Source organism: Canis lupus, chromosome 5, assembly GCF_003254725.2.
Source record: "Canis lupus dingo isolate Sandy chromosome 5, ASM325472v2, whole genome shotgun sequence".
Classification (NCBI taxonomy): domain Eukaryota; kingdom Metazoa; phylum Chordata; class Mammalia; order Carnivora; family Canidae; genus Canis; species Canis lupus.
In genome coordinates this window covers 32,312,569-32,334,137 of record NC_064247.1, presented here as the reverse complement: position 1 = coordinate 32,334,137, position 21,569 = coordinate 32,312,569, and the positions used below count along the sequence as shown (strand labels likewise).

General features: G+C 56.8%; 4 protein-coding genes and 1 long non-coding RNA gene across 11 annotated transcripts; 3 read left to right on the top strand and 2 right to left on the bottom strand.

Moving 5' to 3' along the window:
* Positions 1-33: 33 nt before the first annotated feature.
* ELP5 (elongator acetyltransferase complex subunit 5) lies at positions 34-6,034 on the bottom strand. Of its 2 annotated transcripts, none has more exons than XM_025428635.3 (8): positions 5,843-6,034; positions 5,630-5,690; positions 5,457-5,537; positions 3,164-3,384; positions 1,865-2,010; positions 1,261-1,356; positions 1,038-1,138; positions 34-404 (listed from the first exon to the last, which is right to left on the bottom strand). In XM_025428635.3, the coding sequence occupies exons 1-8, from the start codon at positions 5,883-5,885 to the stop codon at positions 290-292; spliced, it is 864 nt and encodes a 287-aa protein (XP_025284420.1). In that variant the 5' UTR covers positions 5,886-6,034; the 3' UTR covers positions 34-289. The 2 variants fall into 2 exon arrangements, with proteins under 2 accessions (XP_025284420.1, XP_025284419.1); XM_025428634.3 differs by having other exon boundaries at positions 1,865-2,046; positions 5,843-6,032.
* A 701-nt stretch (positions 6,035-6,735) lies between these two features.
* Positions 6,736-12,502, top strand: CTDNEP1 (CTD nuclear envelope phosphatase 1). Of its 4 annotated transcripts, XM_035716419.2 has the most exons (9): positions 6,763-7,208; positions 9,785-9,851; positions 9,951-10,069; positions 10,289-10,360; positions 10,793-10,909; positions 11,128-11,239; positions 11,685-11,769; positions 12,056-12,112; positions 12,348-12,502. In XM_035716419.2, coding segments are annotated over exons 1-9 (732 nt in total). In that variant the 5' UTR covers positions 6,763-7,106; the 3' UTR covers positions 12,349-12,502. The 4 variants fall into 4 exon arrangements, with proteins under 4 accessions (XP_025284422.1, XP_035572312.1, XP_025284423.1 ...); XM_025428637.3 differs by having other exon boundaries at positions 6,736-7,208; positions 12,056-12,502; XM_025428638.3 differs by lacking the exons at positions 12,056-12,112; positions 12,348-12,502 and adding an exon at positions 11,874-12,012.
* LOC112647502 (uncharacterized) lies at positions 11,599-13,627 on the bottom strand. Its single transcript, XR_003128349.3, has 2 exons — positions 13,161-13,627; positions 11,599-12,933 (listed from the first exon to the last, which is right to left on the bottom strand). It is a non-coding gene; the product is annotated as an uncharacterized LOC112647502 (long non-coding RNA).
* Positions 13,628-13,669: 42 nt separating this feature from the next.
* Positions 13,670-15,812, top strand: LOC112647498 (GABA type A receptor-associated protein). Of its 2 annotated transcripts, none has more exons than XM_025428641.3 (4): positions 13,670-13,923; positions 14,483-14,561; positions 14,706-14,824; positions 15,323-15,812. In XM_025428641.3, the coding sequence occupies exons 1-4, from the start codon at positions 13,834-13,836 to the stop codon at positions 15,386-15,388; spliced, it is 354 nt and encodes a 117-aa protein (XP_025284426.1). In that variant the 5' UTR covers positions 13,670-13,833; the 3' UTR covers positions 15,389-15,812. The 2 variants fall into 2 exon arrangements, with proteins under 2 accessions (XP_025284426.1, XP_048966110.1); XM_049110153.1 differs by having other exon boundaries at positions 13,702-13,923; positions 14,483-14,585.
* Positions 15,813-15,959: 147 nt separating this feature from the next.
* PHF23 (PHD finger protein 23) lies at positions 15,960-21,076 on the top strand. 2 transcript variants are annotated; one of them, XM_025428631.3, is made up of 5 exons: positions 15,960-16,589; positions 18,514-18,545; positions 18,713-18,805; positions 19,347-20,184; positions 20,275-21,076. In XM_025428631.3, the coding sequence occupies exons 1-5, from the start codon at positions 16,580-16,582 to the stop codon at positions 20,487-20,489; spliced, it is 1,188 nt and encodes a 395-aa protein (XP_025284416.1). In that variant the 5' UTR covers positions 15,960-16,579; the 3' UTR covers positions 20,490-21,076. The 2 variants fall into 2 exon arrangements, with proteins under 2 accessions (XP_025284416.1, XP_025284415.1); XM_025428630.3 differs by lacking the exon at positions 15,960-16,589 and adding an exon at positions 16,592-16,915.
* Positions 21,077-21,569: the final 493 nt, after the last annotated feature.

Sequence of the window (21,569 nt, the reverse complement as noted above, 5' to 3'; positions counted from 1 at the left end):
CCCAATTCTTGTTTGAACAGCTACCAAAGCTGCTTTTTCAGTAGAAAAATAAAAATTTTATTACGTGGGGAGGGGAGGGGTTCCCATTTTCTTCACCTTCCCCTAACACCCCCCTCCCCACCTTTTGTCCTGATGGGAAGCTACTCTGACTTACGGGTCACGGGGCAGGGCCCCCACACCAGGGAACAAGGTGGGGGCAGGGACAGGGCAAGGCCAAAGCAAACAGCCAAAGGATGGTTATGGGTCCAAGGTCTTTCCCCTCCAATTCTAGGCCAGTCCAACCCGCCAGTCAAACATCCAGGTCATCATCTGGGTCCTCTTGGTCCAAGTCATCATACACATCCGGCTCATAGAAGATGTTGCTGGTAGCCTGACTTGGCCCAGGACGCAGGAGAGCCTGCTGCCTGAGGACAGAGAAGGGGAGAATTGGTGTTGGTGAGGGTGGGTGATGGGTCACATCTGTGTACTCTTCCAGGTGACTGACTCCCTCCTCTTTGCCCTCCAGGTTTTCTTGCTCTGAGTCCCTTTCCCCAACCTCCCCGTTTAGTTAGTACCAAAGCACCATTTGGTACGGGATAGAGACTCTCATACCGCTCTCCTAATGACACTCACGTTCTTAGCAGCTTGAGGGCAGGGATCCTGCCACTCTTGCTTCACCCACCCACACACTGGGCAGAGAACAGCAGGCATATACTGAAGTCATTATTAACCTGTCTTTGCCACACCCATCTAGCTTCCTGTCCTCCCAGCACTCTTGTCTAGAGATCTGTAGGGCCACTTCCCCGGAGTCTGGGCTGGCCAGCCTCAGATTGCTCTGTGACCCTAGGCTCCAATGCACAGAAAAAAGACATAAAGGCCCCTTTGCCTTGTTGGGAGTATGAGTGGATAGCGAACCACTCCCCAGACTTGTCTCTGGAGGTGGACTTCAGCCCCTATGAAGTCTGGGAGGTTAATCAATAACTAGCTATCACTCCCATCCCAAGCCCACATGTGGGGCTCTACTCAAGAACCCAGGTGCCTAGCGCCCCCAACCTTACTTTTCAGAGCTGAACTGGAAGGGCAGTGTCAGGCTGTCTTTGGCTTCTCTCTCTTTCTTGGACAGGTTAAGGTTAAAGGTCAAATGAGTTGTGGGCTCCACCTGTAGGTACAAAGGATGCTGCCACTCTGCCTCAATGCTGGAATCCCTGACCACCCCCAACCTCTGCAGGTTTTATTCTTCCATCTCCATTCCCTTATTCTGGCCCTGGCACCCCTAGATACCGGGGGTATGTGAGGATCTGGGTGGGGCTGGGATTCTAGCAGGGGTCCCTCTTGGAGATCTAGGCTGAAGTCAGGCAGGATGGAGAAACATTGAGTCTGGGGAGAAAAAAGAGTATTAACAGAAAGGTGTTTTCCACCCTATGAACCAAACAAGGGAGAACTTGGATCTAATGGCCCCAGGCCCCGATCTTCTATGTAATGGGCTGCTTACGGCACCTGCTCTTCCCTCCTCAGCCCTCCTTCCAACCACTCCATCGGGACTCATTCCTCCTCCCCCAGGAACTGTTTCCAGTCTTTCCTCCTTTGCCGTTTCTTGGAAGCTGACACCTCTTCTTGGTTAAGCTCACGGAATCCGAGTCAGGAAACCTTGACTTCAAATCCCGGCTCTACCAGTTACTCTTTGGAGCTCTGGGTAACCTTCCCCAAGCTGCTAAATGGGTATAATAAAACAATCGACCTGACGGGGTAGCTGTGAAGATTGAGGAAAATGACAAAACGATGAATGCAGGAAGTACTTCATCATGTCAGCTCTTACTGCTTTTCCCATCCGAACGCCCCTTGTGGGTGACCCCAACCTCCAGTGCTCGCCTGGGGTTCTCCTGACCTGGTGGGTTGGGTGCTGGCGGGGCCTCTGACAGAGGATGTGGGCCAAGGCCTGGCCTGCTGTCCCACTCAGGGTCACTTCAGTCTGGGCCAGGCTGCTCAATGCTCCCATGGGGCCTGGGCCATGAAGCTCCATGTGTAGCAGGCCTAGAACACGGACAGGCTCCACGGGGGGGCTGCCACCTGGAGGGGCAGAAGGGTAGGGCGCGAAGGGCAGTGGGGAACCTGCAGGACAGCGGCCTGGAATCCCACAGTAAGGCAGGAGCACACGAGGTGAGGCCCACCTTCCATGGCGCCTCTGCCAGTCCTGCCTCCCCCGGGCTCGTCTCACCTCACTCCTTCAGCCCTCACCTCACCAGGGCCAATCTGATCACGGCCCACGCTGACCTCAGTCCTAGCAGCCTCTTCCTCACGGCCTTCAGGATGCGGTTAACACCTTCCCCCTCTGATCTCTGCCTCATCTCTGATGCACAGAGCTACTTGCAGGCTTTGGAACTATACACTAGGATCCCAGTTGGATCCACTCCCCAGGGGATCCTTTGGCTCCCTCCCTTTCTGGGCGCATCTACCACGTGTCAACACACTGTACCAGATACTTTCACGTTTTAATCCTTATGAGGGCCAGCATTTTTAGGTTGAACCACGTGAAATTGCTACCACTTGACGTCTGTCCCTATCTGACCTGCAGAAACAGTATTAGGATGAACCATCTAGAATTGCTATCAATTCACCCCCCCCCCCCCATCCTTTTATAGAGCAAACTCAAACACTGAGATATCAAACACCTTAACACCAAACTGGGTGTCCGGCTCCAAAGTCCACTGCAGAACCCACAGGATACTTCAGGCTAGTGCCAGGGCCCCTGGCCTGGCCAAATTTGCCTAGCCAACTGCTTGCTCTTTAGGACACGTCTTTCCTCAAAACATACTGCCTGTTCCTCTATCGTCATGGCTGTTATCAGACTATCTAGTAATTGCTTATTTACCTGTCTATATCCTTTATGGAACTTTGAGTGGGAATCTGACTACACTCAGCCTTTATCTTCCTATCATCTACTATTGTACCTGACATATTACATGATATCGTATCTGTTCAATGAACGAAACCAATGAGTAAGAAAGAACTTCGCGAAAAAATAAAGTCATCAGTAGATGGCAATCGTGGCAGTCTAGAATGAAAACAATTATTAGAGATAGAATAAGGCCCAACTGGAAATTTCTAATATGGTTTTTCTTAGGATGGAAAAGGGCTTGTTCCTTGGCAGGGGAAGGCATATAAGAAGAACGAAGGGGAGTCTCACCAAGGGGGGAATGCTGCTGGCTCAAGGCACACAGGGCTTGGCAGAGGGTGGTACAGGGGAGGTGCAGCAGCAGCCAGCTCAGTGAATCGAGAGCAATGGTGACAGGACCAGGCTCTGTCCTTCTGCACAGGGCTCGCAAGGCTCCCAGGGGTCCCCCTGGAAGGGCTTCTCCAGCCTGTGACCAGTTGAAGGGGTCTCTGAAGAGATCATGGTAAACCAGCCTGCAGAGGGAAAACAGGAAATAACTTAATACTGCCCTCCTTCCCTCAGTCCTGACTTCACCCTGTGATCTTCAGGGCTCTAGTCTTCTGACTTAATATCCTAAATATCAGTGGAAGGTAACACTGAAAGATAGAACGTCGTGATTGATAGCATAGACTTTGGCGTCACAAAGCCTTGAGCTCCAAGGTTGGCTTTACTATGTACCCAAAGTCACCTGATAAATTAATGTGAGATTGGGTTCTGTTTGTAGAATAGAGATACCGCACCACTTGATCTTTACAACAATGCCTGACACATAGTAAATGCTTCATAAATATTTGCTATCATCATCAAAATCAACTATTTCCTGAGTAGTGCTTAAAACGTATCATTCCTTGGAAAGAGAAAGAGAAGGCAACACGACACGTGGTTCCTGCTGATAAAACAGCTTAGAGAACATAAGAATTAAGTCACTCGGAACTACGTACTAATACAATAGCAGTGCAGATAAAGGAGTCTGGCATGGGTTAGAAATCCCGGGATTTCGGGGATCCCTGGTGGCTCAGCGGTTTAGCGCCTGCCTTTGGCCCAGGGCATGATCCTGGAGACCCGGGATCAAGTCCCACATCAGGCTCCCTGCATGGAGCCTGCTTCTCCTTCTGCCTGTGTCTCTGCCTCTCTCTCTCATGAATAAATGAAATCTTAAATAAAAAAAAAAATCCTGGGATTTTTAAGGATTCATGGTGGTCGAACTCCTTCCCAGACACCTCCTATCTTTTGCTTCTCTTATGCCATTTTAACATAATTTATCCCAAGATCTGATTCAAAATTAGGGTTGAACAGACAGATGTAATCTAATGAGCTCTCCAGACCGAATAGTAGTCTTTGCAAGCAGGCACATGGGTGGGTTCAGGAGCCTCCTGACCTCCTCACTACATCAGTCTGTAACTCCTGGAAATTCCACCTGCTGGGGTCCTTTTACACTTGTCCTTTGAGCACACCCTGAAAACTGCAGGGGTTATCCTCCTGGTTGATCTCCAGGCTGTCCCCTTCTGTCTCCATATCAGCCACTGGAGTAGTCTAACAGGTATGATGTTATCAGTCTCCTCCCAAATTTCAAAAGGACTCTCACTGCCTTTAGGATAACATCTGAACTCCTCTCCATGCTAACAACCTTTACTACAAGGTACCTTTTTATCTGTATGGACTCAGGAAGCTCTTCCACCTCCCACAAACAGCATGCTTTCACATACATCCCTAATTTTGCACAGGCTGTTTCCTCTGCCTCTAGAACAAACTGCTCAGAAGCTTGCAGCTAGGTAGAGTTGATGCAAGTTTGGAATCTATGTCCGGATTGATCATCATGATATTCTGAATAACCCAAAAAAGGTAGAGTATATTCATTTTACTTAAAAAGATTTTATTTTTGGGTGCCTGGGTAAGCTTAGTCGGTTAAGCACCTGCCTTCGGCTCCAGTCATAGTCATAGGTCCTGGGATGGAGCCCCATGTCCAAATCTCTGCTCAGCAGGGAGTCTGCTTCTCCTTTGCCTTTTCCCCTTGCTCATGATCTCTCATTCTCAAATAAATAAAATCTTAAAAAAAGAGACAGGCAGAGGCATAAGCAGGAGAAGCAGGCTCCCTGCAGGGAACCTGATGAGGGACTGGGTCCCAGGACCTGGATCACAACCTGAGCGAAAGGCAGATACTCAACCACTGAGTCACCCAGACGCCCCAAAATTTTATCTTTAAGTAATATCTACACCCAAGGTGGTGCTGGAACTCACAACTCTGGGACTGAGAGTCACAGGCACTGCCCACTGAGCCAGCCAGGCCCCCGGAACATATTCATTCTCATCTTCCAGGACACTAAACTCACAGCCTTTTATCACGCTCTATTTCTCTCTCAGCTTCTACGGTCTATTCTCTGGATTCTCCAGATACTCACCACTCCTCACCTCTCAGGAATCTCCGCCTCCTGAAAGCCCCTTACCCACACCTCCGATGCCTATCTGCACACCAGGTCCTGCGCTTGCTGCTGTAGACGGATGTCCTGAAGAGACCCCACACCCAAGGCACTCTCTCCCAACGTACCGGCTGTTGATACTGGAGTCGAAACCTTCACGAAACTCGTCCTCGCTCACTTCACAGCCCAGGATGTGGACTTGCTCCCCACTACGGCAGAGATGGATTGTCACGGAGTGGGGCCGGCCTTCCCTCGCCCTCCTCCGTCAGGGACTTCGGGGGAGAAGCTGCGGGATACTCACCACAGCGCCGATTTCTTGACAAGCGCCTTCAAGAGACTGCGCCCCTCCCACTCCACGGAGTCTGGGGACAGCAGGGGAAGGAGAAACATGAGAGCATGAGAACGCGGACGTTTCCGTCCCTGGAGACCACCCCTGGTCTAGGACGCATGGCGCCTCCTTTCCGCTTCCGCCCCGGGAGCCCGGCTCGGAACCCCCTGTACCGCAGGCCCTCACCCCGCAGCAGCACCAGGCCGCCCAGACCCCACACAGACTCCATCTCCAAGGTGCGTCGGGACCCTTGTCCGGCGCCCTTTGATGCTGTCACGGCCCACAGCCCCGCCCCCTCCAGGAGAAAGGGGCGGGGCCCCCATGAATCCTCCCTCCACTGAGACACAGCCTAGTCTGGAATGAAAGGTGATTATGTGCAATATCCCAGGGGGGGCTCACGCGGAGGGGCCTCTCCCGAGCGCCGGAGCACAGACGCCGGACATTTTTTCCACGATTAGGGCCCGAAGAGCCGTTGGGGCAGTTGTCGGTGGGAGGGGGAGGACGCCGCACGCGCCCGTCAGCCCGCCTGCCCCTCGGTGGCCAGTGATGTCACCCCGCCCCGCCCCCGCCGCTCCCGGCGGTCCCGCTGCGCCCCAGGCCCCGCCCCGCCGCCCCCTTCCGCGCTTGCGCGATTCTGCGGCCTCGCTGGAGCCCGTTCCGCTCGCCAGACCCGCCCTCACAGGCCGAGGAGGGGAACTTTAATCCTGGTGAAGCGACTACACGTCATCACCGGAAGCAGTGTCAGAGGGGAAGGGGGGGACGAAGGGAGGAGGGAGCCCTCAGGGCAGTAAAATGGCGCCTGTCAGAGTGGGAAATCGAGCTGCAGAGACTGCAGCCCCGATCCCCAGCGGCTAAGGCACCCCCGGCCTCGGGGAGGGGGAGGCCGCCTCGGCCCAGCGGTCCGCACCCCTCGGCTCCCCCTCCCCCTCCTTCTGCTCCTCCGCTTAGCCCGCCCGTTCCCCGCCGCCGCGGCTCTGCTCGCGCCGCGGCCCCCGCCCGCCCTTTTCCGCGGGCAGCCCCCTAGCGCGCCTGCGCAGCGGGCCACCCTCCGCTTCCCCCCTTCCCCCCCCTCCTCCCTCCCTCCCTTCTCCCCGGCCCCCTCCCCCACTGCCCCCTCCCCCAATTCTCCATCCCCTTCCCTCCCGGTCTCGGAGGACCCCGTCCTAGCCCGACCCGTCTCGGCCCGCAACCCCCGCGAAGCCGACGGTGCCACTCCCCGCCCATGTGGGCCCCCGCGGGCTGCCCACGCCTGTCCCCCAGCTCCCGGTTCCGCTGGGCTTTCCCCTCGCCGGGGGTGGCTTTCTAAGCCGCCCGCTCCGCGCCCCTCTCTGCAGCCTTTCCTGCCACTCGGGGCCCCCGTTCCCCCTCCCGGCGGCGGGGGGCTGCCCCCGGGGGGCTGGCGGAGCTGGGCCGCGGGGGCCCCGGGGCCGGCGGTGCCGGGGTCATCGGGATGATGCGGACGCAGTGTCTGCTGGGGCTGCGCACGTTCGTGGCCTTCGCCGCCAAGCTCTGGAGCTTCTTCATTTACCTTTTGCGGAGGCAGATCCGCACGGTGAGCCTGGGTGGGCGCTGGTGGCGGGCGGGGGGGGGGGGACCCATGTCAGACCTGCTCACGGGGTTTCGCAAAGTGTCGGGCCTCTGTTGGAGCTTCGGAACGGAGTCCTGGCGGCGGCTTTTCCCGTTAGAGGATGGGGGCACCCTCAGCCGGGCGTGGGGTGCCGTGGGGAAGGGGCGCCCCCCAGTAGGGGAACCGAGATGGGGGGTGCTGTCGGGGACAGGATTTGGCAACTCTCGGGGGCTGGTGGGGCGCCCTTTAAGGAAGCCGGAGTTGTTGTTCAAGAAACCAAGAGGAGGGGAACACCTGTTTGCTGGCACCGGCTGTGTCGACGTGGGCTTGCGGAAGACCCTCCTGCTACCGGGAACCTCCGTGGATGTTAGGTCTTGTAACAAGGAAAAGCCAGGCTTCTGTGTCAAGGGTAGGGATGGGTGGGAGAGCCTCTGTGACAGGCCTCGACTGTGAAGGAGAGACCCCTGCGGGTCGCTTCACAGGGACTCCTCCAAAAAGGGCCTGGAAACTTATTTCAGAGCGTGGGGATCTGGATTTATTGACACCCTAGGACGGAGAAAGATGCTTTTATGTTAGGGTTCAGGGAAGGGAGCACATTCACGTTTGGGTGTCTTTGTGGGCAGATGGCGCTTGTCAGTTGTAGACTGGAAGCTGTGGCCACACTTGCCTCTCCAGGGGACCCCATCATTGTGAGGGACGCTGCGGGCAGTAAAGAGGATGCCTATGCCCCAGTATCTCTGGATCTCTGGGTTGCCTTCCCTGGAGCTTTTCTCGGAGGTCAAAGCTTTTTGTGGAGGTCAAAGCTCCGCAAGCTAACATAATCAAATGAACGTACTCTTGTGTTTTCATCTGAGAGTGGGGAGAATTCAGTAAGCCGAGGTGCAGAAGTTCTCTGGTCTGTCCTCTTTGGCAGACCTCAGTAAAACTTAGAAGAATAAAAGCAGCGAGGGCCTGCCTTGGCCAGAGGATTTCCAGAGAGCCCTTGGTGGTGGTGGTGGTGGTGGAGGTGGAGGTGGAAGTGGAGGACTTACTGACCTGGGGAAGGGGGTCTGGTCTGGGATTCTGTGTCTCCCTTCCATTCTAGTCTATTTCCTGATTTAGGGTGAAGATTGTTTCTAGGTGGTCATACTCAGGCAGGGCTGTTTCCCTGAGACACCTTAGCAGCCAAGAATTTGGGGTCAGAGATACTGAGATGTGTGTGAGATGTGAGCTCCTGGGGTTCTCTTTACACGTAAACTACTGTTCTCTCTGCCTGGCCTTGCTTGGAGCACACCCCCTTCTCTCCTCCACTCCCTGGATGCAGGGAGTAGCACTGCAGCCCATCCAGATGCTAGTTATGAGCAAAATTACTCTCTGCTGGGGCAGCAGTGACCCCACAGCCTTTTGTCTTCCTTTCCTTCCCTCCCAGTCTGCTTTCGGCCCCCACCCCCTTCCTGGCAGATGTTTGGAGCATTCCCTACATGCCCAGCATGTGCAACCCGAGATAGCAGGGCAGGACACCCGAGCTGTTGCGGCCCTCATCCCAGGCCCGGGGAGAAAAGAAGGGCAGATGCCTTGGCATTAAGGGGAGAGGGCCCTGTGGTTTGCAAGGGGGGAGCGCCTGGTTCTGGTGAGGCTCAGGCCTAAGGATGGACCAAAGAGGATTTGTAGAGGAAGGGATCTCCTAGGTTTGCGTGGGAGAGATCGCAGGGCTAGAAACAGGAGCCTCTAGAGAAAACCTGGAGAAGCTGGAAGGTTGAGGTGGTGACGTCCTTGTCCCTTCCTCACCTCTGTCATGGCCCTTCCTTCACCCTAGCCTTCCTGATACCCTGTCGGTCATCCTGGCGGGTGGGACTTTCCAGTGCTCTGTGCCTTACCCTGGGTACCGGAATAAGGAGGCAGGTCAGAGGCCTGAGGTTCTCTGCCACTTGTGACTTGGCTGGGAGACACAGAAGTGGACAGGTGGCTGGTTAAAATAAGCCTGGTGGCCCCCAGCCAGAGGAACTTAGCTGACCTGACAACCCCTGGATTCCCTCATCCTCCCTTCCCCTTAGGTACCCAAAGACTTCCTCTCAGGCCACTAAGGTTCCCAAGGGGAGGTAATGGGAGCTGTCACAAAGAATGCTTGGGCTAGAAGTGCGGAGGGCCATGCGTTTCTTTGTTCTGGCACAGCACACTAGTATTGTGGTCAAGAGGGCAGGTGCCTGGGTCGAATGGCACTGGGGTCATCCCGCCTCCACCCCTGCAAGGACCCTGGTATTAACTGAGCATCTGTGCATATGTCCTCACACCATGTGTGCTCTCGTGGATACAACAGTGATGGAGACAACATGCATGTTGTGGAACTTTCATTCTAAATGGGGGGACAGGTAACCAGATAAGATCATTCTTAGCTTGCAGTCTCACACAAGCTATTTAACCTGGCTAAGCCTCGGAGATGAGATGCTGCTCTTGTCAGTATTATCATATTATTATTACTACGGTTTTGAGGATTGAATGAAATAATCCTCACTTTCAGGATGCCCAGCATATGGTAAAGGTTCCTTGTCAAGGGTTCTAATTTCCTCTCTTGATATTTTTAGGTAATTCAGTACCAGACTGTTCGATATGACATCCTTCCCTTATCTCCCGTGTCCCGGAATCGGCTAGGTGAGTGTGCTGGCTGGGAAGACTCCTCTAGGGTGAGGTAGGGTTCAAGATGCGGGCTGGAGGTTAGTTGCTATCATCATCCTTGGCATTGTGGCTCAGGTCAGGTGAAGAGGAAGATCCTGGTGCTGGATCTGGATGAGACACTTATTCACTCCCATCATGATGGGGTCCTAAGGCCCACAGTCCGGCCCGGAACGCCCCCTGACTTCATCCTCAAGGTATATGGGGATGGGAAGTGATGCGATGGTTGTGTCTGTTACTCCGTTCAGACCTGGGCTTCCTTTGCCAATCCCAGAGTGTCTTGTCCCTGTCCCTGTCCCCTGGCAGCAGTGGCAGCCTCAACAAGGGAAGCAGGCAATGGGGTGGTGGGTGTGTCTTTTGGGCCTGTGTTCTGGTGCTCAGGACCATCCCCCAAGCCCTTCCCTGTTTCTCTGCAGGTGGTAATAGACAAACATCCCGTCCGGTTTTTTGTACATAAGAGGCCCCATGTGGATTTCTTCTTGGAAGTGGTGAGTTTGTAGAAAATACAGGGAGCTCTGTGACGAAAGAATGGTTTTAGGGCTCTGTGAATTTAGCTGATTCGGAGGAAGCACGGGCTAAGGAGAAATGGGTACGACAGTTTTAGAGAGGAGAGGTTGTGGGACAGTCAGAGGAGGTTAGAAGACGGTTGGCTGGCTTTCAGCAGTTTGGGTTCATTTGTTGTGCTTATGTAATTCTGTTCTTCCTTGGCCTGCCTGCTCTTTAGTTGTGGCATCCCTGAATCTTAAGGGTGCACAGTGCCTAGGACTCTTGAGTTTGGGGGTTTTCAGAGTTTTGTGTTCTCAGAGATGTTTGATGTTGTTGAGAGGCCCCAAGAACCAGGCTGGAATCCTAGTGCAGAACTGTATGTCTAGAGGAACGGTCCCCTCTCCTGACGCCTCCCTCTTCCCGCTCAATCTCAGGTGAGTCAGTGGTATGAGCTGGTGGTGTTCACAGCAAGCATGGAGATTTATGGCTCTGCTGTGGCAGATAAACTGGACAACAGCAGGAGTATTCTCAAGAGGAGATACTACAGACAGGTGAGGGGCTGAGAGGAAGCTTGGCAGGGAGTCCACCAGGGAAGGATCTGAGTTTGAGGCAGCTGCCCTGGAATGGGATCCTGGAGGGAGGGTGGCAGGGGGAGGCATATACCACCTAACCCCCTTGAGGGAGTGGGCTGGCCGAGGGCGAGGTTGGGACTGGACAGCAGTCACAGGACCGAGTCTCCTCCTGATGCCCAGCTCGCCCTTCCCTCCAGCACTGCACTTTGGAACTGGGCAGCTACATCAAAGACCTCTCTGTGGTCCACAGTGACCTCTCCAGCATCGTCATCCTGGATAACTCCCCAGGGGCCTATAGGAGCCACCCAGGTATGCAAGAAGGCGGCCAGTCTGGCAGGACCGGCAAGTGGTTCTGAGGCAGCATTCTGAAAGCCAGGAGCCTGGGATTCCTGGTTTACTGTAGGTCAGGATGCAAGAGGTTTCTTTTACATGAGATGTCCCTCTTCCCTGATATACACCTTTCATAGGTCATGTTGCTCAGACCAAATTTGCTTCAGGTGAGACACAGGGGCAATGAGTTTGCCTAGAAGCCAGCCTCATGCTAATGTGAGATATGGTGATTTAAAATTAGTTTTATTTTGGAGGATGAATTAGGAAGGTTTCATTTAGGCTGCTGAGTTTGGGGGGGCGGGGGAGGAACCTATTTGAAAGCAATGATCCCCATTCCCAAATAAAAAGAAAAAAAAAAAAAAAAGAAAAATCAGCTTGTCTCGAACTGTTTTTTCTCACGTGCATTTATTTTCATGTGTCCTAGACAATGCCATCCCCATCAAATCCTGGTTCAGTGACCCCAGCGACACCGCCCTTCTCAATCTGCTTCCAATGCTGGATGCCCTCAGGTAAGGGAAGCTAGACACTTAGGTTTCTGAGGAAAGGAGGTGGGGGATCCCAAGAGGGAATAAATATATGTCCTGTTTGACTTATTTATCTCTTTTCCCTTAAGAACTTAGCATTTGAACCCAGGCCTTCTTACAGTAAAGCTCATCACTTTTAGCCAGTGGGTTTTGGGCAAACTGGACCTCAGTTTCATGTGAGAAAGGTGATCATTTTGCCCCACATCTCCAATGAGGCTGCCTAACGCTAGTGTTTTGAGGACTCTACCAATGCAAGTTATTGTCGTCCCAGGTTCACCGCTGATGTTCGTTCTGTGCTGAGCCGAAACCTTCACCAACATCGGCTCTGGTGACAGCTGCTCCCCCTCCACCTGAGTTGGGGTGGGGGGGAAAGGGAGGGTGAGCACTCGGGATGCCGTCTGATGCCCTGTCCCATGGTGAGGACTGTCTGGGCAGGGTCTGCCCCTCCCGCCCCTCTCTGCCCTGGGAGCCCTGCACTCCACACGGAGTCTGGATGGACACATGGGTCAGACTCTGCAGCAGCCTCACTCTAACTTCGTGTTCGCACTCTCTGGAAACCCCAGACTGGGACATAAGCGGAGGCCCAGGAGAGTCCAAACTGTCTGGTGGAGACAGGACTGGCCAGAATGACACACAGACATTCGGTAATCCGGGAGGCTCAAAGAAAAGCCAAGCCAGCTTTGTTGTGATTTGATTTTTTAAAAACTCTTGTACAAAACTGATCTAATTCTTCACTCCAAGGGCTGGGCTGTGGGTGGGGAACTGGGATTTTGGGCCACTGGATTTTCCCCAAACTTGTCCCCCTGCCCCCAACCTTTCCCTCTACATTCCCTTCTTCCTATACTCTCAGACCTGTAACCGGCGCGCTCTCTTTTTCTTTCCTCTCTTTTAAACCATGCATTATAACTTTGAAACCAAAGCTGCCCTAGGTCCTTCTCTCAGGGTTGGGAAATGAGGGGAGGAGTCTTTGTTCACATCCACCCTGGCTCCCCAAAGCGGAGGCCGAGGCCCGAGGGTCAGGGAGCAGCGGTGCTGGCTCCGGAGGAAGGAGCAGGGAACGAGTCGACCTTTGGCGGGAAGGGTCTCGGCCGCAGGATGAGTGCCCTGGGTGGGGTCGGAGGGACAGCCGTGGGTCCCGGCGAACCAGAGCTGCAGGGCAGGAGGAAGCCGCGGTCCGTGAGCAGGCGCACCGACGTGGACGCAGAGAGTGCCCCGGCCCTCGGCCCCGCCCCCTCCCCTCCCGCCGGCGCCCCTCCCCCCGCGGCCGGCTCTACTTCCCGCGGCCGCCACGTGACGCTCCGCCCTTCTCTGAGATCACATGACTTTTCGTTGCTGCCAGTGCCGAAGGTGTTCCTCCGCGCTGACGTAGTCCCTACCTTTCGGACCTCCTCTCCGGTCCCCATTGGTCCACTCCTCCTGGGAACCTAGGCGTTCTGTGCGTTTCTGCGAATACCTGTTTCGTGTCTGCCCTCCTTTCTTCCCGGAGATCCAGCTTCTCCGTTTGGGTACTACTTTGTTTTGGAGTCAGCAGCCGCCTTCGGCGTACCGACGCGTTTCGTGAATAGCTGTCCTTAAAATTCTCTGCTTCCCCCCCTCCCCCTTTTCACCTTGTATCCGAAAAGACTTTTCGGAGCACCAAGCCTCAGAATACAATCGGCAGTTCCTAGCCCTTGTGGTGCCCAGCTCGGTGGGGCACGGCGGAATGTGGGTTTTCGGTTATTTTCGACCATAGCCCAGACCAACCACCTTGGCTACGTCGGCTGCGTAGCCCTCAAGCTGATTCCAAAGCGATTACGCAGGCAGCGTGAGGGGGGCGGTCAGTAGGTGGTGCTACGCCGGCGGCGTGAGGGCCGTTACGCTAGTAGCGTAACCCAGCGGGCGGGGCGGCCCCGACGGCCGGGGGCGGGGTTGGTGAATAGGGAAGTGGCGCAAGTCCCGGGATCGCTCCGCTGAGTCCGCCCGCGCGTCGCCGCCGTCGCCGCCGCCCCCCGTCCCGGCCCCCCCCCGGGTTCCCTCAGCCCAGCCCGGTCCAGCCCGGTTCCCGGGAGGATGAAGTTCGTGTATAAAGAAGAGCATCCGTTCGAGAAACGCCGCTCTGAGGGCGAGAAGATCAGAAAGAAATACCCGGACCGGGTTCCGGTGAGAACCATAGCCGGGGCCGCGGACGCGGGGCGCTGGCTCTGACGCCACAGCCCGGCTTGGGGTCCGGCGAGGCAGCGAGGGCATCGGGCTGCTGGCGGGGGTGGCCGGGGACCGGGCCAGGGGCTATCGTGTCCGGGAGCGGAGGTTGGAAGGAGCGGGGCGGCGAGGGAGCTGGGGGTGGGGGGCCGCGGCTGGCCGAGGGAGACGTGTGGAGTGCTGGGGAGGCTGCAGGGAGTTTGACAGTCGGGGCTTCCCATGGCCACCTCCCAGCTGGCCGGCTCGTCGAGGCCGACGCTGTCGTCGGCTCGCACGAGCCATGCCTGCCTAAGATCCTCGTTTATTATGACGCCCAGCCGGGGGATTCAGGATATCGAGGTGAGCCTGACGCTGCGGGGTCAGGATGCCTCTGCTTGAGGCTGCACCGCGTGTTCCCAGACAAAGAAAAACGAGTTGGATGGCTTGGGGTGCTAGCAGTTTTGTTTCTGGAGTTCTCGACGGGGTGACTGTGGGGCTGTCCCCCCTCGATGCTTCCTAATTTCCGTCTTTCTTTTTATAGGTGATAGTAGAAAAGGCTCCCAAAGCTCGGATAGGAGACCTGGACAAAAAAAAGTATCTGGTGCCTTCTGATCTCACAGGTGGGAACCTGACCCAGGACCCAGGTTTGCTGCCTGTGCGTGGGGGTGCAGTGTCGGTGGGAAAATGCTGCCTCCCCGTAGTGACTGCTCTTCTGAGGCCTTTTTTGATCCCTGTGACTTTATCGTATCTTGTCTCTTTGGCAGTTGGTCAGTTCTACTTCTTGATCCGGAAGCGAATTCATCTCCGAGCTGAGGATGCCTTGTTTTTCTTTGTCAACAACGTCATTCCACCCACCAGTGCCACAATGGGTCAGCTATACCAGGTATGGTGACTGGGAAGGAGTCAGGGGCTCCGCAGAGGTGTTGGAAGAGATTTTCAGGTCAGCAGTTCTTGGACTAGCTGGCTGGCTCTCAGTTTTACGTGTGACCTCAAAATTTTGAGGGTAGTCCCAGGTTGAGGGCTTGGATAAAGGTATTGGGAATAGAGGTGAGAACTACAGCAGTGCTTTGGATCCACCCTCTTGTCCACTTTCCCCACCATCCCAAGGCAGCAGATTTTGTGATCATGGTATCTCCCCTGCCAGGTAAGTATAAGGCAGCAGATTTTGGAACAGTTTGAGATCTTTTTGCCCAGGACTGCTGCCAGCGGTAATCTTGTTGGCTGCTAAGGCCTGGAGCAAATGAGTGAGTATGAGTCAGGGCACTAGCGTTTGGGGGTCTTCAGAAAGAACGGGCTTTCCAAAAAACGTGTCTGGGCAGTGGGTGGTTCACGTGCCCACAGCCCCGACGTCTGAGTGCCATAGTTTTCTGCCTCCATCCAGGAACACCACGAAGAAGACTTCTTTCTATACATCGCCTACAGTGATGAAAGCGTCTACGGTCTGTGAAGCTGCTGCCCCTGACGTGGGGGGGGGTCCTGTTCTACAAAGACAGAGGTGGCCCCCATCCTCGACCTACTCCTTCTTTGGGCTCATCCCTCACCTCCCTTTGTTGGGACCTGCACTTCCTAATGTTTGAGGCTCTCCTCCAGCCCTTCTCAGCAGGAGGGCTCATGGGGGAGGTGGCTTCTTGGACCTCTCCTTTCTCCCCTTCCTCTTCGACCTTTCCCACTCTGCTCTAGACTTCTTGATTGTCCGTCTCTGTCACATCCGGTGATTGTTTTGGTTTCTGTTCCCTAACTGCCCAAGGGGCTCAGAACCCCAACATTCCCTTCCTCTCATTACCTTCATTTTTGGGGGTAGAGGGAAGGGACTGAAATTGTTGGGGGGAAGGCAGGAGGCACATCAATAAAGAGGAAACCACCAAGCTGAACTGGATTTTACTTTGTGTTGCTTCCCGCCCCTTTTTTCCTAGTTGTCCTCTGGTGGGGAGAGTGGAGGTTGGAGGGGCAGTAATCCTACATTCTGGTTTATTCTGTTGATATTGGGTTACTGCTTGCGCAAAAGTATTTTTGTTGTGATCGAATACTCCCAAGTATCAGGTCATGAAACTATACTTTTATATACTTGTGTATTGGGTCCCAATGTAAAAAATACAGTGGCTTTTGTTTTTTTACTTTGGGTTCCTGGGGAGAAAGTAAGTATCCACTTTAGATAAATGCACCCAAGTTTGTTACAGCTTTTGGATGAAAGAAGAGATTTTCGTGCGTGGGAGCCAGTCAGAGGACTCTGTCCTGGGTTGCATCTCACTTGACCAGACTTGGTGCCAGTGGGTGGAATTCAAGGGAGCGAGAAGGGAGCCATTATCATCAGGAGAACTTCATCCCCCAGCAAGCATTTCTCCGCCTGGCCGGAAGTGGGGCGGTCCCCCGGGGGAGAAAGCAGCCGCAGAATGAGGCAGTATGGTGGCCGAGAGTTCTAATCCCTTCTTTTCCTTCTTTCTTAGTCCCGCCCAGCCTACATTTCCCAGGAGCCTGCGCGCGCTCTTCCGCTCTGCCCTCTGCTCCCAATCTCCCCGCCACTCCCCGGGGGAGGGGAGCGGTTTAGTGCGCCTGCGCTGTTCCTTGGCTTGCTGGGAAGTGAAGTTCCAGAGGCCTATGCGATCCCTTTTCCGCTGGCCCCGGACGGACTACAAGCCCCATGATGCATTGTGCGTCGGCGCCCGCCGAAGGGAGGGGGTAGAGAGGAGGGAGGAGGGAGGAGAGAGGAGGAGGAGGAGGGAGCAGGCGGCCGGCGGCGCGGGGGGAGGGGGCCCGGTCCGGGAGTGCGGGAGGCAGGGGTAGAGGGAGGTGGCGGCAGCGGCTAGCGGACTCGAGTCATAACCGGGCCGAGGCAGACACCTCTGTGGAGAGAGGCAGTAGGAGCACCGAGCACCGGAGGCGGCACCGGGATCCCCGGCTTAAGGGGAGGGGGGCGCCGGACCGGGAGGAGGGGAGGGGGCGATGCTGGAAGCCATGGCGGAGCCCAGTCCCGAAGGTGAGCTCTCGACCGGCACGGAGCGCTGAGCCGGTGGGGGGGGGGGGGGGGCGGGCGAGGAATCAATTGGCAAACTTGGAGGTCGAGCCCCGAAGCCCGGCGGGGGAGCGCGGGGAGGGGGTCGAGGGCCTGCCCCTGGAGCTGGGAGAGCGACGAGTTGAGAGACCTTGGTGAAAGAGGAGTGGGAGACCGGGCTGGGGGTAGTTGGAGATGAGACACCGAGAATGTGTGTGTTGGGGGGGTGGGGAGTGGGAGCCGGAGCTCCGGGGGTTAGGGGCCGAGAGGGCCTCCAGCACGTTGGGGCCTTGAGGCCGGGAGGTTGGGGGGGATCGGGAGCCCGAGAGTTGTTGAGGAGGGAGGATGTAGAGGAGGACTGAGTGAGGAGCCCGGTAGTTGGCCGAGGTGGGGGAGTTTGTGGCGGCGGTGCCGGAGCTCCGGGTAGTTGCCGCTGGAGGTGGCCGGGTGATTGTTGGAGGGCCGGGCAGAGAGTTGTGGGGAGAAGAGGGGGTCTGGGTATTGTCTGCGCTAGGGAGACCTGGACAGGGCGGGTAGTTGTGGGGACAGAACGCCGGGGAGCGAGGAGAGCCGGGTAGTTGTAGGGGCGGTGGGGCGGTGGGGCGGGGTGCGGGGGGGGGTGTTCAGACCGGCGAGTTGGGGGGGGGTGTTGGTCGGCGAGGGCTGGAGCCTGAGAGTTGCGGAGGGTGAGGGGGGCAGCGGCGGCGGCAGCGGCGGGGGTTGCCGTGGAGGGAGAGAGTAGCGGGGGGGGGGAGTGGGCGGCCAGAGTTTAGGGGTCCGCAGCCTAGTCATTTGGTGGTGAGTACGGGGGCGGAGGGGGGGCGGCGGCCGGAGGGCTAGGAACTGGGCCCGGGGGCCCGGCGGGGAGCCCGAGGAGCTCGAGACGGGGAGGGGCCAAAGCCCCGGATGGGGGCGGAGGGACGGCGAAATTGTGGGGAGCGCGGTCGGAGGGGGCAGGTGGGGCCGTCCGAGCCAGAGCTCTCCGGTCCGTCCCGGCCGCAGAGTGGCGTTGGATGTGTGTGCCTGTGTGTGTTGGGAGGGGGGTGGGGGTGAGGGGCGCGCCGGGCCTCGTGCTCGGGCAGAAGGGGCCGGAGGGCGGGGAGCGGTTCGGCGTGGTCATCCTGGACCCTGGGGGCCGGCGGGCTGCGTGTGCGGGCTCCGAGGGCCCCGGGCGGCGGATCGCAGCCGGGCGGGAGCGCGAGGCGCTGGGCGCGTGGGAAGGGCAGGGCAGGCGGCGGCCGGGGCTCGGTCCGGGGAGCGGTATGGCGGGGTGGGGCGCCAAGAGATCGAGTAGACTGTGGAGTCGAGAGAAACCGTGAGTTGGGGGGGCGGGGCGCCAGGCCTCCGGTGGGGGGAAGGGGAGCGCTATAGCGAGGCCGGGGAGGGCGCCGCGCCCTGACTCCGCCCCTCGCAGGGCGGAAGGGGGAGCAGGGGCGGGTCCAGCACAGCTGGGGACCTGCCGGCCTGGCGGGGGGTACCGGAGGCGAGAGGGGGTTCGGTTCGCTTGGGACTTTCAAGATTTAGAGCTGGGGCTTCGCACGGACTCTGCTGGTGCCTTGACTCAGCTTTTATTGCTTTCCCAGATCCACCTCCGACCCTGAAGCCAGAAACTCAGGTGAGCTTTCCTTTACCTTTGCAGGCCGGTATTACTGTCGGTGGCCCTCCCTCCCTCTTCCTCCTCCTCCTCCTCCTGCTGGTTCTAGATCGCCTACCACAGGGATTGTGCCTTCTTCGGGAAGGTCCCTCTTAAATTCCTTGTGATACAGGTTTCCTTCCTTTCAGCCTCCAGAGAAACGTCGGAGAACAATTGAAGATTTCAACAAATTCTGCAGTTTTGTCTTGGCTTATGCCGGTTACATCCCCCCTAGTAAAGAGGTAGGGACTGGGGGACAACAAGCTGAGGGGTGGTGGGCTAGGACCTTGGAAGGGTGCGAAGCAACCGGGACTGCTTTCCTTGATAGGAGAAATCTACCACATGTGAAATGGGTAACTGGTGGGAAAAATGCCCTAGGGGGTGGTTTTAATGAGATAGGTGGGTTGAGTAGCAGTGAATGGCCTAGGGATGGGGGGTGTTCATGAAGAGCCTTCTCATGCCTTTAAGGAAGCTGAAAGTGGTTCACAAATGGGGCTTTAGGAAAACCGGTAAAGAGGGCTCTCTGGTCTAGGGAGACAGTGCTGTCAGGCAGGGGGTACTGGGGAGACAGCCAGGATGTGAGGGCAGAGTTAACGTAGACGTTGCCAAGAGGAGATGCTAAGGTGAATTGAGGGGGGGACAATTATGAGTATAGTGATCTTGGGTGGCTTGGGCAGGATATTTTGGGGTCAATCTTGACCCTGGTTTTTAAGCTGGGTTTGCAGAGGGGTTGAGATGCCACTGGGCAGCTTGCTGATGCTGATCTCCCTGCCACCCTTCAAGGAAAGTGACTGGCCAGCCTCTGGCTCCAGCTCTCCGTTGCGCGGTGAGAGTGCGGCAGACAGTGATGGCTGGGACTCAGCCCCCTCAGATCTCCGAACCATCCAGACGTTTGTGAAGAAAGCAAAGTCATCCAAGAGGAGGGCAGCTCAGGGGGGTCCCACTCAGCCAGGACCCCCAAGGTCCACTTTCTCTCGTCTGCAGGCCCCTGACAGTGCAACTCTGCTCGAGAAGATGAAGCTCAAGGACTCTCTCTTTGATCTAGATGGTCCCAAAGTGGCGTCCCCACTGTCCCCCACCTCCCTGACACACGCCTCCCGGCCCCCTGCTGCTCTTACCCCAGTACCCCTTGCCCAGGGAGACCTCTCCCAGCCCCCTCGAAAGAAGGACCGGAAGAACCGAAAGTTGGGGCCAGGAGGGGGGGCTGGCTTTGGGGTGCTTAGGAGGCCTCGGCCAGCTCCTGGGGACGGGGAAAAGAGGTCTCGAATTAAGAAGAGCAAGAAACGGAAGTTGAAAAAGGCAGACCGAGGAGATAGACTCCCACCTCCTGGGCCTCCCCGGGCACCCCCCAGTGACACAGACTCTGAAGAGGAGGAGGAAGAAGAGGAAGAGGAAGAAGAGGAAGACATGGTAGCCATGGTAGGGGGGGAAGCCCCAGCCCCCGTGCTGCCAACACCCCCTGAGGCTTCTAGGCCTCCAGCCACAGTGCACCCCGAAGGAGCCCCTCCCACCGACGGTGAAAGCAAGGAAGTGGGCAGCACTGAAACGAGCCAGGATGGTGATGCCAGCTCCAGTGAAGGCGAGATGCGGGTCATGGATGAGGACATCATGGTAGAATCAGGTGAGGTTTGGGGCCACCCAGGCTTGGCTTGGAGGGTGGGCCTGGGGCTGTTGCAGACAACTCAACACCAAGCAAACCTTCTCTCCCCAGGTGATGACTCATGGGACCTGATCACATGCTACTGCCGAAAGCCCTTTGCAGGGCGGCCCATGATTGAGTGCAGCCTGTGTGGGACGTGGATCCACCTCTCCTGTGCTAAGATCAAGAAGACCAACGTCCCTGACTTCTTTTACTGCCAGAAATGCAAGGAACTGCGGCCAGAGGCCCGGCGGTTAGGGGGTACTCCCAAGTCTGGAGAGCCCTGACATCGCCGTGCCTAGGCTGGGACTTCCATGTGACAGCATGACTTGGGAGCTGAGCCTCCGGGTCTTCGGCCCGTCCCCCTGGAGCTTGGGTATTGTCCCACTGGGAGGCAGGAATTCCCACTGGAGGCTGGTTTGGAAAGGAGTGTCTCACGTTCCAACCTTATCTTTCCTTCCCGCCTTGTGGACTTGAATATGGACCTGCTGCAGTTGGGGGTGAGAGGCTGGTCCCTAGACACATAATTTCTGTTCCTTAGACCTGCCACCCTTCGCTTTCTGGGCCAGGGTTGGAATTGGGGTGGAATGGGACAGCTGGCTATAAAACTTTAGTGTAAATAGAGCACTCCCCTTCTTCATCTTTTCTTTTATCTCCCCATTTATTCTACACCGGTTGTATTTTTAATTTTGGACTTCCCCTTTTGGGCAGGGCAGCTCGGAGGTGGAGTACCAACCAGGGTCTGGCCAAGGGAGGAAGGAAAACAGGTGACGATATGTTCGCTCACCTCTTTTGTTTTTAATAATATTGGCCAGCTGTTTGTACAGACAGCCTGCGTGTTGTAAATAAAGCAGAGTGGGCTCTTTTGTGTTTATAGCCCTCCCTGACTGTCCTGCTTGGGTGGGGGCGCGGTGGAAAAGCAGAAGGCGCGGGGGGCTGAAGCCCACCTCCAGAGCAGAAAACCACCCGGCTCTGCGCGCCCCCACCCCCCAGCTCCCCAGACCCCCGCCCCCAGCCTGGCCCTCAGTCGGCTTGCTTCCACCGGGCACCCCAGCCCAGGACCCCCATCCTATCTCCCAACACGCACGCTCCAGGGAATCAGCGTTGTTTGGAGCTCTCCGCCCGAGTGGGGCCAAACGGGATGGGTACCGGTGGCCAGGCCCCCCGAAGGCCAGTGCCGGCCTCCGCCGGGGTGCTCGGAGGACGCGGGTGGGGACACATTTGGGGGCGGGGCCGTCGAGGGCTAGGAGACCGTTGCTGAAAGCAATGATCACGTGGCGCTGGCACTGGGCGGAGCCTGTAGGTCACGTGGTCGGTGGAGTCACGTGACGGAGGGCGGGCCGCCGCGGACCACGTGACATGGGGAG